General features: G+C 40.7%; 1 protein-coding gene across 2 annotated transcripts in view; it reads left to right on the forward strand.

Moving 5' to 3' along the window:
* The window catches only part of RIGI (RNA sensor RIG-I), an 81,068-nt gene that overhangs the window by 60,721 nt on the left and 5,693 nt on the right, over positions 1 to 14,654 (forward strand). For both annotated transcript variants that reach the window (XM_002689480.7, XM_024996055.2), the window contains exons 14-17: positions 771 to 919; positions 3,688 to 3,778; positions 6,339 to 6,509; positions 7,952 to 8,103. In XM_002689480.7, coding sequence (XP_002689526.3) covers positions 771 to 919; positions 3,688 to 3,778; positions 6,339 to 6,509; positions 7,952 to 8,103 — 563 coding nt within the window. The remainder of the gene's footprint in view (positions 1 to 770; positions 920 to 3,687; positions 3,779 to 6,338; positions 6,510 to 7,951; positions 8,104 to 14,654) is intronic.

Below are 14,654 nucleotides of genomic sequence, written 5' to 3' on the forward strand. Positions count from 1 at the left end.
TATAAAAAAAGTTTTAATGATATTAAGACTGTAATTTGAGCTAACTCTGCGAGATAGAGAAGGACAGGGAAGCCTGGCATGCTGCAGTTCATGGGGAGCAAAGAGTTGGACACGACTTGGCGACCAAACAAGATTGTAATTATGTACTTCTATATAAAGAAGAAAACCAATATGGCTCTTGATGCCACTGTGTCCATATTAAGAAAAATATAGGAAAATATTAAGTGAAAAGTAAGTCTTTCTTCTTTCTCTCTCAAATGCCTTTTTCCAAATAATAATTTTTTTGGTCTTTTTTGGTTAATACCAAAGTATTAACTATACATATGCTAAATACTGAACGACTAGCTCTTTGGGGGGAGGGGAAATTTATGCATTTATTAGTGTATTCAGTGTATGCATTGCATTGGTGGTTATTTATCATACAATTCTGGTCAGAGATTGAGAGATGAAGTGTTTGAACTATAGCTAAAGGTTGCAGTGTGTTCTAAATTACTAGAATTTGTAAACCTTTTGTGGGCTCCCAGGTGGCACCAGTGGTAAAGAACCTGCCTGCCAGTGCAGGAGATGCAAGACAGGTGGGTTTGACCTCTGGGTCAGGGAGATCCTCTGGAGGAGGGCACGGCAACCCACTCCAGCATTCTTACCTGGAGAATATCATGGACAGAGGAGGCTGGCAGGCTATTGTCCATAGTATAGCAAAGAGTTGGATATGACTGAAGCGACTTAGCACATGCACATAAACCTTTTGTAAAATATTCCCCTTTTTGCAGAAAAGCTGTTGGAACTAGAAGGTATTTCCATGGATCCCAGCAATGAGAACGCTAAACTCAAAGATCTCTGCTTCATCTTGCAAGAGGAATACCACTTAAACCCAGAGACCAGAACCATCCTCTTTGTGAAAACCCGAGCACTGGTGGATGTAAGCTTCTTCCTCCTTGTGGATACAAGTTGGCCCAGTACTATTTTAATTAAAAGATTGTCCATTCTTCACTTCTTTGCAATTAAGCATCCCTATAGGGTCTGTGTGGGTCTGTTTCTGGGCTCTTTATTCTATTCTGATTTTCTGTTTGTTTATCCTTACACTAATACCTCACTGTCTCAATCACTCTGGTTTATAATGCCTTGATACCCTCACAGCAAGCATTTCACAAATTTTTATTCTTTCCATCAATTAAAAAATTTTTAGCCATGTCTGTGGGCACCTAGTGGTACCTCACTAAGGTTTTAATTTGTATTTCGCTAATGACTAATATGATTTATCATTTTTTTCATATGCTCATTAGCCATTCATGTATCTCCTTTGATGAAGTATCTGTTTACATCTTTTGCCCATTTTAAAATGGGATTTAACTGGGTTATTTATTATTGTTGAGTTTTTAAGTTATTGTTGTTAGTTTTTTGAGAGTTCTTTTTTCTGACAAAAATGTCCTCTATCAGAAATGTGATTTGCAAACATTTTCTTCAAGATCTTTTCATTGTCTTAACTGTATCTCTTACTGAAAGTTTTAACCTTTGACAAGTCCATTTTATCTTTTTTTTTTTTCTTTTTGTGGATTGTGCTTTTGATTTTGTGTCTAAGAAACCTTTGCCTACCCAAGAGCACAGCTTTTCTCCCATGTTATCTTCTAGAAGTTTTATAGATTTAGATTTTATATTTAAGTCTACAATTCATTTTGAAGTATGGATTGAGATTTTTTTCTCTTAGCATGTGGGTATCCAGTTATTTCAGCATATATGATGAAAAGACTATCCTTTCTCCATTGAATTGCATTTGTAACTTAAAAAGATCAGTTGACTCTCTTCATGTTGCTCTATTTCTGGATTCTATATCCTGTTCCATTCATTTGTACATCTATCCTTTCACCCATTCTACGCGGTCTTGATTACTGTAGCTTTATAGTAATTAAGTCTTAAAATCAGGTAGTGTGAGTCTTCTGACTTTTTAACTTTTTTCAACATTGTCTTAGCTATCTTTCTTTACCTTTCCATTTTTATTTTAGAATAAACTCACCCACATCTATGAGAAAATCTATTGAAATTTCATTTGGGATTTCACTGAACCTATAGATAAAACTGGGGAGAAATGGTATCATAACAATGTATCTTTTTTATTTATATAGGGCTTCTGTATTAGTTATCTACTGATGATAACAGTTTATCGCAAAACTAAGTAGCCGGAAACAACAGACATCTATAATGCATATGGGTCAGTAATCTGGAAACCACTAACTGGGTGTTTCCGTCTCAGGATGTCTCATGAGGCTCCAGTCAAATTGTTGGCCATGGCTACAGCCATCTCAAGGCTGGGAGGATCAACGTCCAACCCAACTTGTGTGGTTTTTGGCAGAAGATGTGCTTAGCTCATTCATGGGGGCTTCCCCAATCACTCAGTGGGTAAAGAATCTGCCTGCAATGCAGGAGACACAGAAGACACGGGTTTGATCCCTGGGTCAGGAAGATCCCTTGGAGAAGGAAATGGCAACCCACTTTAGTATTCTTGCCTGGGAAATCCCATTGACAGAGGAGCCTGGAGGGCGACAGTCCATAGGGGTCCCAAAGAGAGTTGGACATGACTTAGTGACTAAGTATGCACACACATGCTTAGCTCATTCATGGGGGCCTCTGCACAGGCCAGCCTCACAGAGAGGTGCTGGCTTCCCCTAGAGTAAGTGATCCAAGAGAGGTGGAGAGGGCACCTAATATCAAGGTCACAGTCATGTTATAGCTTCACCTTGGAAGTGATTCCCCTCAGGTCTGCCTTATTTTATTCATTAGAAGCAAGTCAATAAGTTCAGTTCACGCTTGAGGGGAAGGGATTAAACAGGATCTGAATTCCAAGGGGTGGAGATCACTTACAGCTACCTTAGAGGCTGCCTGCCACATCTTCTTTGGTTTCTTTTATCAGTGTTTTGTCATTTTCAGCATACAGATTCTGCACATATTTTGTTAAACTTATACCTAAGTGTTAATGCTATTATAAATGATACTTTTGTTTGTTGCTGGTATTTAGAAATACAACTAATGTCTGTATATTGATCTTGTGTCCTGAGATCTTTCTAAAGTCACTTATTTTCTACCTACCCACTATTCTGAACCTTGCCTTTTTCACTGAAAAAAATGTCTTAGAAATTGAATCATATCGGATTACAAAGATAGACACCATTATAGTTATTTGTTGCATAGAATTCAATCACAAGAAGCTTTTGATTCCTCAGGTCTGTTAGTCTTAAAACTACTTCAGAGTACTTGTCTGTACACTTTTTAAAAATTGAAGTAGAGTTGATTTATGGCATTGTATTTATTTCTGTACCGCAAAGCGATTCGGTTATACATATACATACATTCTTTTTTAATTCTTTTCCATTATCATTTACTTTAAGCTTTTTTTCTACTTGCATTGTTGTTTAGTCACTAAGTCACGTCCAACTCTTTGTGACCCCATGGACTGCCACATGCCAAGTTCCCCTGTCCTCCACTATCTCGCGGAGTTTGCTCAAATCCCATGTCCATTGAGTCAGTGGTGCTATCTAACCATCCTACCCTCTGCCATTCCCTCTTTTTGCCTTCATTCTTTCCCAGTATCAAGATCTTTTCCAGTGAGTCAGCTCTTCAAATCAGGTGGCATATATTCAATATTGAATTAATACAGATAATATACAAATAGTGACAATTTCTTTGTATTTTCAGGCCTTAAAGAACTGGATTGAAGAAAATCCTAAACTCAGCTTTCTAAAACCTGGCATATTGACTGGACGTGGCAGAACAAATCAGACAATGGGTATTTATATATAGTGCATTAGATCTAATATATATATAAGAACATATATATTTTAATTCTTAGTACTTGTATCAGTCAGGGTTCAACCAGAGAAGCAAAACCAGTAGGAGATTATAAATACATTCATATATATATATAGCAACACATGTATACTGTACACAGACAGGCACACAAGGATTTAGCACAAGGAACTGACACACACCTGGACTGGCAAAGCCAGTCTGAGTCTGCAGGGCAGGCCAGGATCAGGTGGAATCCCATAGGCATGAGCTGTCCAGAGTCTCTGAGGTCACGGATCACCTCAGTCCTCTTTTCAAGGGCTGCCTTGTTTAGGTCAGACCTGCCTAAAATGAAGTCCCTATTGAGTAACCATATCAACTGATTTAAGAAGTTTAATTACATCTGCAAATTCCCTTCACAGAAACACCTAGGTGAATATCTGGGGACTGCAGTTCAGCCTAGCTCAGTGGACACATTGAAAAGCCATCACCATGCCCAAATGTCAGAAACTTGTAGACTTTCCTCCTCCTATATGTCCTGCAGACAAAACCAAAGTTTTGTTTTGTTTTTAATATTGTTTGAGTATATTACTCTCTTGCTCAAATTTTCAACCAGTAGATTAACTGGAAATAGAAATGCTGTCTATTTTATTGTTATTCTTTAAAGTGTAAAAAACTTACATGCATTATGTATTTTATAATTTTAAAAAGTCCTAGAGATAATCCTAAAATCTGGGTAGGGGGGTTAAAGGATGAAAGGCTACCTTTGATCCTCGGTGGCCAGTCCTCATGCTGACATTCTCACAGCCTTGCTCCCCACGCCTCAGTGACAAGCAATGACAAGTCCTCACTGTATCTCTTATTTAGTGCTCTTTATAATAAACAGTCCTGCTCTCAGTCCTCGGTCATCACCCTTGAAGTTTCCCTTTATGCAAAATTTAAGCCTCACTAATCTAAAAAGCAAAGTCAGATTTTGAATAGTTGGCTTACCAAATGAGGTTGTGGTTGGAATTCAGAGGCTTCTGCCATATGACTCCAACATGAGTCCAACTTGATTTTCAAACTTTGTTATTCATCCATACATAAGCACCTAGAAGATATTTGTTTGTCCATCCCTCCATTCATCCATCCATTCATTCATTCATCTATCCATCCACCATCCACCCACATTCATTGAGAACTCACTCTGTGCCAGTAACTGTGCTTCTGCCGGGCAGCCTCCCCCTCCTCCTAAGTCTAGACCACTAGGGCGGAGTCTCCCTTGCCCACATCCCACAGCACACAGTTCTGGCTCCATTCATTGTCATCATATTGAATTATACTTTCCCATGTATAGCCTTCTTCTACAAACTAGGAGCTCCCTTTAGATAAAAATGAACCTTTTAACCATTCTATCCTTATCTGACAAACCATAATTGCAGAATAAATGTTTGATGAACAAATAGTTAAGTTCAGAAATTAGTGAAGTGTGGTGTCTGTCTTGGGCATGTTCATTGTTCAGTAGATCATGTTGAAAAGAAATTGTTTTGGCCTCAGCAAAATATATCTCAAGATTTTGCTGCCAATATACTGGGACAGAGTTGGAACTTTTATAAATTCTGTTAACTCTGAGGTGGAGACCACTTAAGTTCCTGCTCTTCTCAGTGTATCAGTGGCTGGAAACTGCACGGTGGTAGGGTCCTCAACTTAAATCCCAAGCCTGGTTTTGCTAGTTAGCTGTCAGTTTACCATCCCTCCAAAACCTCCAGGTTTTCACCTGTAATAAAGGGGAATCATAACATTTGCCATATCAACCTAAAAAGGGCCTTGTGAAGTTGCAGTGAGTAAGTAGATGTGAAAAGGTCTTGTTAGCTGAGGACTCCTGTATGTGCACAAAGGTGTTACAGTTAGCTATTGATATATTTTTAAAATTTTTATTGGAAATAGTTGATTTATTGGAAATAGTTGCGTTACTTTCAGGTATACAGCTAAGTGAATCGGTTACACATATACATACAGCCACTCTTTTTTTTAGATTCATTTCCCATAGAGGCCATTACAGAGTATTGAGCAGGTTCTTATTAGTTATCTGTTTTGTATGTAATGGTGTGTATATGTCAGTCCCAGTCTCTGTTTATCCCTCCCCCCTTACCCTCTGGTAACCATGTTTGTTTTCTACATGCATGACTCTACTTCGGTTTTGTAAATACATGCATTTGTACCCTTTTCTTTAGACTCTACACATAAGTGGTATTATATGGTATTTGTCCAGCTGTTGGTATTTTTTCAAAAAGTTTAATATTTGTTTTGAGATATCGTGACTGAAACCACATAGCTAGTAGGTGCTGCAGCTGGAATTTGAGGTCAGGCAGACTTGTGATAGAGTCCAAGATGTTAGACCCCCACCTTATCTTCTCTAAAGCAAGGACAGGGATAGGCCCTTCCCCAAGGGGTGTTGTGAGATCATGAATGTAAAGCACTTATCACAGTACCTGGCGTGTCGTAAGCTTTCCATAATTAACGGCTGTTTTTCCAAGGGTAAAGCTCCCTCTTGGTGAGTTATGTCATGCCCTCTGACACAGGAATGACGCTCCCAGCACAGAAGTGTGCACTGGATGCATTCCGAACCAACAGAGACAGCAAGATTCTAATTGCTACCTCGGTCGCCGATGAAGGCATTGACATTGCTCAGTGCAATCTGGTCATCCTCTACGAGTATGTGGGCAATGTCATCAAAATGATCCAGACCAGAGGTAAGAAGAGCTGTGATGCCAGGACTCAAAGGCTGCCATCTTGTCTGACTTGTGAACGTGTCTGTCCTTCCAGCTCTTCTCCTTTGCTGTGACTGGCGGCACGGTGGCCCCTTCTATCACCGGCCCTTACGGTGACCTACTTGGTCAGGATGGGGTGGCTACAGTTTTGTCCACAATGTTGTCTGTTTTTGTTCTTGTGTCCAATGAATATTGCTTACTTGGTTAATATTGGCTGACATGTTGATGGAAGGAAAATTCCAGCTTTGAGGCTTCGGCAGTCACATGTGAGCCGTTCATGGCTGTGCTTAGGTGCTGGGGGGTCCCTTGTGTGCCAGAAAGGATGTGCAAGGAGTTCTCCCACTGGAACTAGGCAGCCTCCTAACTAGTCTTTCTTATTTTTTCTTAATTTCCATAACTACAGCTGCCACATTATTTTTCCTGAAAAACAGCTCTGAGCATGTCACCTCCCTGTATAGAAACTCCCATGGTTCCCAAATCTTCTTGATGTTAAAGCATTTTCAAAATCCGGCACCCTCTTATGTTTCCAACCTTATTTCCCATTCTTCCACTTTGTGCATTATCCACTTCAGCCTCCCTGGCTTCATCTTTTTTCCTGTTTGAAGGACTTGCTCATATATTGCTGCTGCTGATCTTTGTTTCTCTTCCCCTGCTTCCACATCACCGCTTCCTCAGTCTCCCAGCTGGCAATCATCTCTAATTTGAATGCCCATGGCCCTTTTATCCATCTTTCTTATACCACTTCTCATTTTCCACCTATATTCTGGTGGTTGTGAACATGTCTCTTTTTTAAAAGTTTTATTTATTTATTTTTGGCTGTGCTGGGTTTTCCTTGCTTTTTGCTCGGGCTTTGCTCCAGTTGTGGTATGCGGGCTTCTCGTTATGGTGGGTTGTCTTATTGCAGAGCACAGGCTCTAGGGTGTGCACGTGGGCTCGTAGTTGTGGTACCCAGGCTTAGTTGCCCCGTGGCATGTGGCATCTTCCTGGACCAGGACTTTAACCTGTTTCCCCTGCATTGGCGGGTGGATTCCCATCCACTGGACCACCAGTGAAGTCCTGTGAACATCTCTTATTTCCCCATTTCCCCATCTGTTTATCATTCATCTTTGGGGCCGTCACAGTGTCATCCAGGAGGTGCTTGCTGGGTTGTTTTTAAGCAGTGTCTCTAAGAATGTGTCTGTCCCATCACACTGCACCAGGGAGACCCTGAGCAAGCAGCCTAAAGTGGGCTCCTTGTTTGTCTGAATGTTTAATGTGCAGCTGCACACCTGCGTTTGACTCCACACCCTACCAGCTCGGCTTTTCCAGAAAGTGGGATTCAGTGAACCAAAGTTGAATTTTAGGAATAGCCCTGCTTCGTTCACATTCTCAGATTTGTCAGAGTTTTACATCAAAGACACCGTAAAATGTTTATTTTCTAACAGGCAGAGGAAGAGCAAGAGGGAGCAAGTGCTTCCTTCTGACTAGTAATGCTGATGTAATCGAAAAAGAAAAACTGAACATCTGCCAAGAAAAAATGATGAATGAGTCCATTTCAAGGCTGCAGGGATGGAATGAAGCAGTATTTAAGGAAAAGGTAAGTCTTTGCATCCGTGTTACTCCTTCAGAATCTAACTGTAAGCCATGAACAGGGACCTTGAGCATGGTTGGTACCTGTTATCATTTTGCTCTGTTTCTTAGGTTATATTTTTATTTTTTTAAGTATTTGTTTATTTGTCTGCATTGGGTTTAGTTGCAACATGTAGGATCTTCATTGCAGAGTGCAGGCTTCTCTCTAGCTGTGGTGCACAGGCTTAGAAGTTGTGGCAGACTAGTTGCCCCACAGTATGGGGGATCTTTGTTTCTCAACCAGAGATCAAACTCTCGTCCCTGCCATTGGAAGGTGGGTTCTGAACCACTGGACCGCCAGGAATTCACCCCACAGTGAATATCACGTTCGTTCTGCTTTACTTCTCAGTGAGCTAAAATACATTTCATTAGCGCTAATGCTTGAAGCTATGCTTTTAGATATAAAAGGGAAACAGCTAGAATAGCTCCTACACGGACAGTTCATTTTGAGGACAACACCCTAACACTGCAAGACACAGCTCTTAGTCTTTTCTTCACATCACTTTCTAACATCTGGAGTCCTCAGGGAGAAGGTCCTGGCGCACTGCGCCTGGAGCTGTGCCCAGTATTGGAAGGCCTGTTTACACATATGGATGATTCAGTGGACCTTGAAGTAGCATGCTGGCTCAGTCCAGCCTCTCAGTCGTGACCTTAGTTTGACTTTAATTTTCTTTATGACACAGCATGGAAGCAGATTAGGGAAAGAGACACACACACACAGATACCCCCACACACAGACACCCATACTTTCTCCAGACTGTTTGCAGAGACTTCATCTCAGACTCTGTGGGAACAGTGGACTCTGCAGGCCTGGGGAAGAGCTTTAACGTTAGAATCAGTGGTTCCAGTCTCCACTCTGCCACTTACAAAACGTGTGACTTCAGGTAGTTCCTCTTTGAAATCATCATTCTTATTTGTAGAACTCACAGGGTGGTTTTGGAGATAAAGTGAGATGTATGCATTGCTTCCTACAGTGCCTGGTTTAAAGTAAGTGCTTAAAACGGGAGTTGTTACAGGACAAGGGTGAGAGGCCTACTTTAACTTCATGAAGATGAGTCTTACAATTCAGTAGACTAATTCCATAGGGTTCATAATTTTGAAAAGTCATAATCTGTATGCTCAAAAAAGTCCTGAGAAGGAATGAACTATCGAAAGCAAACTAATGCTTACTTTAGGAAAAAATTACGATGTTATGTCAGCGTTGACTCATTTTAAAAAACATTTCTCCCTAAAGTTAGGAGAACAAGATATTTGAAAACACCTCGTCTACATTTTCACTGAGAATTGCAGGGAAATTCTTTAGTTCCTCTTAATTTCCCCCCTTAATTTTACTTAGGATAGGGTTTTTTCACTGAGCCACTTCTCCATTTTGTAGAATATAGGGACGATGCTGATTAAAGGCTTTAAAACCTTTTTAGCTTTGGCATAATATTTTTATCTCCTCCACTAGGTAACAGTGTGCTTGCAGTCACGTGTGGCAAAAGCAATAGAGTAAAAGCCTGTTGAGGAAGACAGAGGCTGGAACAAACATATAGGCATTATTATTTTTTTTAATAATTTTATTGATTGATTTATATTATTTTTGGCTGTGCTGAGTCTTTGCTGCTGCCAGGACTTTTCTCGAGCTGCAGTGAGTGGGGCTACTCTCTAGTTAAGGCGAGCAGGCTTCTCATTGCTGTGGCTGCTCTTATTGCGGAGCATGGGCTTAGGAAGTGAAGGCTTCAGTAGTCGTGGTTCTCAGGCTCTGGAGCACAGGCTTAATAGTTGTGGCACACGGGTTTAGTTGCTCCACAGCATGTGGGATCTTCCTGGACCAGGGACTGAACCCATGTCTCCTGCATTAGCAGACGGATTGTTTACCACTGAGCCACCAGAGAAGCCCTAGAGTTCAATTTTTTTTTTTTAATTTTTAAAATTATATTTTAAATTAAAATTTAATTTTTCTGTCTTTTGACTTTTTTTTTCAAACTTTCTATTTTGTATTGGGGTATAGCCGATTAACAATATTGTGGTGGTTTCAGGTGAATAGCGAAGGTGCTCAGCCATACGTTCTTTTGTAGCCAACGCATCAGGTCATAGAGTGCAGTGAGGAGAAAATGGACTGTTGTTAAATATATGTTGAATTAGGCTATTTAATAGCACTGGGGAATTCCCCTAACATGCATCTATTGAAAATGGGCAGAGATGGTAAAGAGTGAGCAAGGACCCAGCTCTAGGGTGGCCAGGAGTCGCTGCTAGCTGGTAATGCCGTGGCGGTCAGGAGCGCAGAGTCTTGGTCTCGTCTCTGTCCTGCTGTGGTGAACAGCGCACACTGCCGTGTTGAAAGAGGCAGGCTTTGTTGTCAAGGGCAGAGGCTTAGGAGAAGTATACCAAGGTAGGGGAAACCTCATTCTCTTAAAAGTCAAAGGATTTATGGTTCTTGGGGTGAGCCCCCGGTCTGTGGTGTTTTGAAAAGGGAAAGACTAGAGATCTCTTCAAGAAAATTAGAGATACCAAGGGAACATTTCACGCAAAGATGGGTTCAATAAAGGACTGAAATGGTATGGACCTAACAGAAGCAGAAGATATTAAGAACAGGTGGCAAGAATACACAGAAGAACTGTACAAAAAAGATCTTCACGACCCAGTTAATTACAATGGTGTGATCACTCACCTAGAGCCAGACATCCTGGAATGTGAAGTCAAGTGGGCCTTAGGAAGCATCACTACAAACAAACCTAGTGAGGTGATGAAATTCCACTTGAGCTATTTCAAATCCTGAAAGATGATGCTGTGAAAGTGCTGCACTCAATATGCCAGCAAATTTGGAAAACTCAGCAGTGGCCACAAGACTGGAAAAGGTCAGTTTTCATTCCAATCCCTAAGAAAGGCAATGCCAAAGAATGCTCAAACTACCCCACAATTGTACTCCTCTCACTTGCTAGTAAAGTAATGCTCAAAATTCTCCAAGCCAGGCTTCAGCAATATGTGAACCGTGAACTTCCAGATGTTCAAGCTGGTTTTAGAAAAGGCAGAGGGGTGGGGCGTGCAATGGAAATGGGATGCTGGCTGCTCGGCGGCGAGTTTGAGGACTCGGTGTTCGAGGAGAAGTAAGTTTAAAAAAAAAAAAAAAAAGAAAAGGCAGAGGAACCACAGATAAATTGCCAACATCCACTGGATCATCAAAAAAGCAAGAGTTCCATAAAAACATTGATTTCTGCTTTACTGACTATGCCAAAGCCTTTGACTGTGTGGATCACAATAAACTGTGGAAAATTCTGAAAGAGATGGGAATACCAGACCACCTGATCTTCCTCTTGAGAAATTTGTATGCAGGTCAGGAAGCAACAGTTAGAACTGGACGTGGAACAACAGACTGGTTCCAAATAGGAAAAGGAGTACGTCAAGGCTGTATATTGTCACCCTGTTTATTTAACTTCTATGCAGAGTACATCATGAGAAACACTGGACTGGAAGAAGCACAAGCTGGGATCAAGATTACTGGGAGAAATATCAGTAACCTCAGATATGCAGATGATACCACCCTTATGGCAGAAAGTGAAGAGGAACTCAAAAGCCTCTTGATGAAAGTGAAAGTGGAGAGTGAAAAAGTTGTCTTAAAGCTCAACATTCAGAAAACTAAGATCATGGCATCTGGGCCCATCACTAATGGGAAATAGATGGGGAAACAGTGGAGACAGTGGCTGACTTTATTTTGAGGGGCTGAGGAAATATTTGAGGTTATTATAATGCAGTGAGAGACTTTATTTTTTGAGCTCCAAAATCACTGCAGATTGTGACTGCAGCCATGAAATTAAAAGACGCTTGCTCCTTGGAAGAAAAGCTATGACCAACCTAGACAGCATATTAAAAAACAGAGACATTACTTTACCAACAAAGGTCTGTCTAGTCAAAGCTATGGTTTTTCCAGTGGTCATGTATGGATGTGAGAGTTGGACTATAAGGAAAGCTGAACACCAAAAAATTGATGCTTTTTAAACTGTGGTGTTGGAGAAGACTCTTGAGAGTCCCTTGGCCTGCAAGGAGATCCAACCAGTCCATCCTAGAGGAAATCAGTCCTGAATATTCATTGGAAGGACTGATGCTGAAGCTGAAACACCAGTACTTTGGCCACCTGATGTACAGAACCGACTCATTGGAAAAGACCCTGATGCTTGGAAAGATTGAAGGCAGGAGAAGAAGGGGATGACAGAGGATGAGATGGTTGGATGGCATCACCGATGCGATGGACATGAGTTTGAGCAAGCTCCAGGAGCTGGTGATGGACAGGGAAGCCTGGTGTGCTGCAGTCCATGGGGTTGCAAAGAGTTGGACACAATGGAGCTACTGAACTGAACTATTTAATTGCATTTTAGTGTATGATTGAACATCATTAGATGTAGGTGATTTTTTTTAATTGGATGCCCAAAGGGCAAGTTTATATTTTTACCTTTTTTCCCATCACATTCCCCCCACCCTGAGCCTGCCTTAAGTAATGATCAGAACCATGTCTGAGAAATTAAAATTCCTCATAGGGAAATGTAACCCAGGAATTTCATTTCTAGAAATTTACCCAGAGGAAATAACAAGGTAAATGCACACATCATGCAGCGGTTTTACAGCAGTGAAAATGTGAATTGGAAATAGGGCACATTAAGTTTCCTTTATGCTTACAGAAACAATGAAGATAATTATAGGTGGGATGGAGTAGAGTGGGGAATCAGGGGAGAGAAAATCATTTTGATTGCTTTCCTGACCTATATTCCAGGCCTAAACTTTTTTTAATATAAATCAAGTTTTATTTGAATTTGAAGTGCTTTAGAGATCAATGACTTCTCAATGGGTGATCAGTAACCAGTACAAGGTATAAGGGGCTGGGACATTTCTGTTCACAGTGACAATAACTGTCTCATCCGTGCAGAATATGGGCTCTCCACCAAGCCCTGCAAATGCTTATTTTTATCAATGGGTCTCACAGTGATCCATGTGGTCAAGCCTCTCATGAAGTCACGCTCTGGGAGGGAAACTGAGGCATGAAAATTTTCAGTGTCAGATCACATAGCTAGGTCGCGGTAGAGCTGGCAGAGTCCATCTGTCTAAACTCTGCATGTGTTGGCCTAACCAGAAATGTTTGAAGCATAAATAAGGACAACTAAAAAAATTTTACCGAGCAATAAAAGGTAAATTAAGAGAAAAGAAACCCTGGGACTACCCTGGTGGTCCAGTGGCTAAGACTCCGAGCTCCCAATGCAGGGAGCCCACGTTCAATCCTTGGTCAGGGAACTAGATCCCACATGCTGCAACTAAGACCCAGCACAGCCAAGTAAAAAACTTGTGAAAAAGAAAAGAAACACCATTTTCTTGAATGGAATGACTGGATATTTTAAAGATGTGCATTTACTGCAAATTCAGTTGTACATTTATCATAGCCCATAATCAAAATATAAATGATATTTTAGCTTTGTAAAATGGCTCCAGAGTTTATATAGACACATACATAAATGAAAATAGCGATGACATTTCTGAAAAAATAACTCATGAACAGGTATTGCCCTACCCAGTACTGAAGTACAAGTCACCATCATTAACATTTTCATGGTTCTCGGCAAAAGACTAGCCTAACAGACCAAGACGAATACCAAGGAGCATTAAAGCTATGCCAGGCAGTCCTGATCAATTATTAACTCATGTTACCTCCCAACAACCTAGGATGTAAATGCTATGACTATTCCCATTTTATATTTGAGGCACTTGCCCAGAATGACACAGCTGCTCAGTGGTAGGAGCAGGGCTTACACCTAAGCTGTCTGGTTCCACCTGGAACCCTGGATGAAAAAGAGGCAGCCCCGCAGAGCAGCGGGGCAGAGCAGATCCTTCCACACACAGCTCTGCTCTGTGGTCACCATGCTTTCTTCCTTTATTCTTCTGTCATGTTCTTCTCTTTGGAGAACTTCTTTTTGCTCTTCTTTTAGGGAAGGGAACGTCTGCTGGTGCACAGATTCTTAAAATAATTTGTTTTGCTTCACCTGAGAATGTCTTGATTTCCTCTATTTCTGAAGTATATATTGAGGAGTATATAGGCATTTGGATTGACAGGGTTTTCTTTTAGCATTTGAAAAATATCGTGTCACTTTTGCCTGCTGTCCACATTCTCTGGTGAGAAATCTGGTGTCATTCAGATTGTTTTTCCCTTGTAGGTAAGGTGCATTTTTTTTTTTTTTTTCTGGTTGCTCTCAAGATTTTTTTCCTGTGTGTTTAGAGAACAGACTTGTGTTTGCCAAGGAGGAGTGGATCGGGGAGGGAAGCTTGGGATCAGCAAATTAAATGTAAACTATTATATATAATAGTTTAAACAGCAGTAGAATAAACAACAAGGTCGTACTGGATAGCACAGGGAACATATTCAATATTCTGTGATAAACCATACTAGGAAAAAATGTGTCTATATGTGTGTAATTGAGTCACTTTGCTGTACAGCAGAGATTGACATAACATTGTAAATCAACTACACTTAAATTGAAAAAAATTTTAAAAAGACAA

This window comes from Bos taurus, chromosome 8 (genome assembly GCF_002263795.3).
Source record: "Bos taurus isolate L1 Dominette 01449 registration number 42190680 breed Hereford chromosome 8, ARS-UCD2.0, whole genome shotgun sequence".
Classification (NCBI taxonomy): domain Eukaryota; kingdom Metazoa; phylum Chordata; class Mammalia; order Artiodactyla; family Bovidae; genus Bos; species Bos taurus.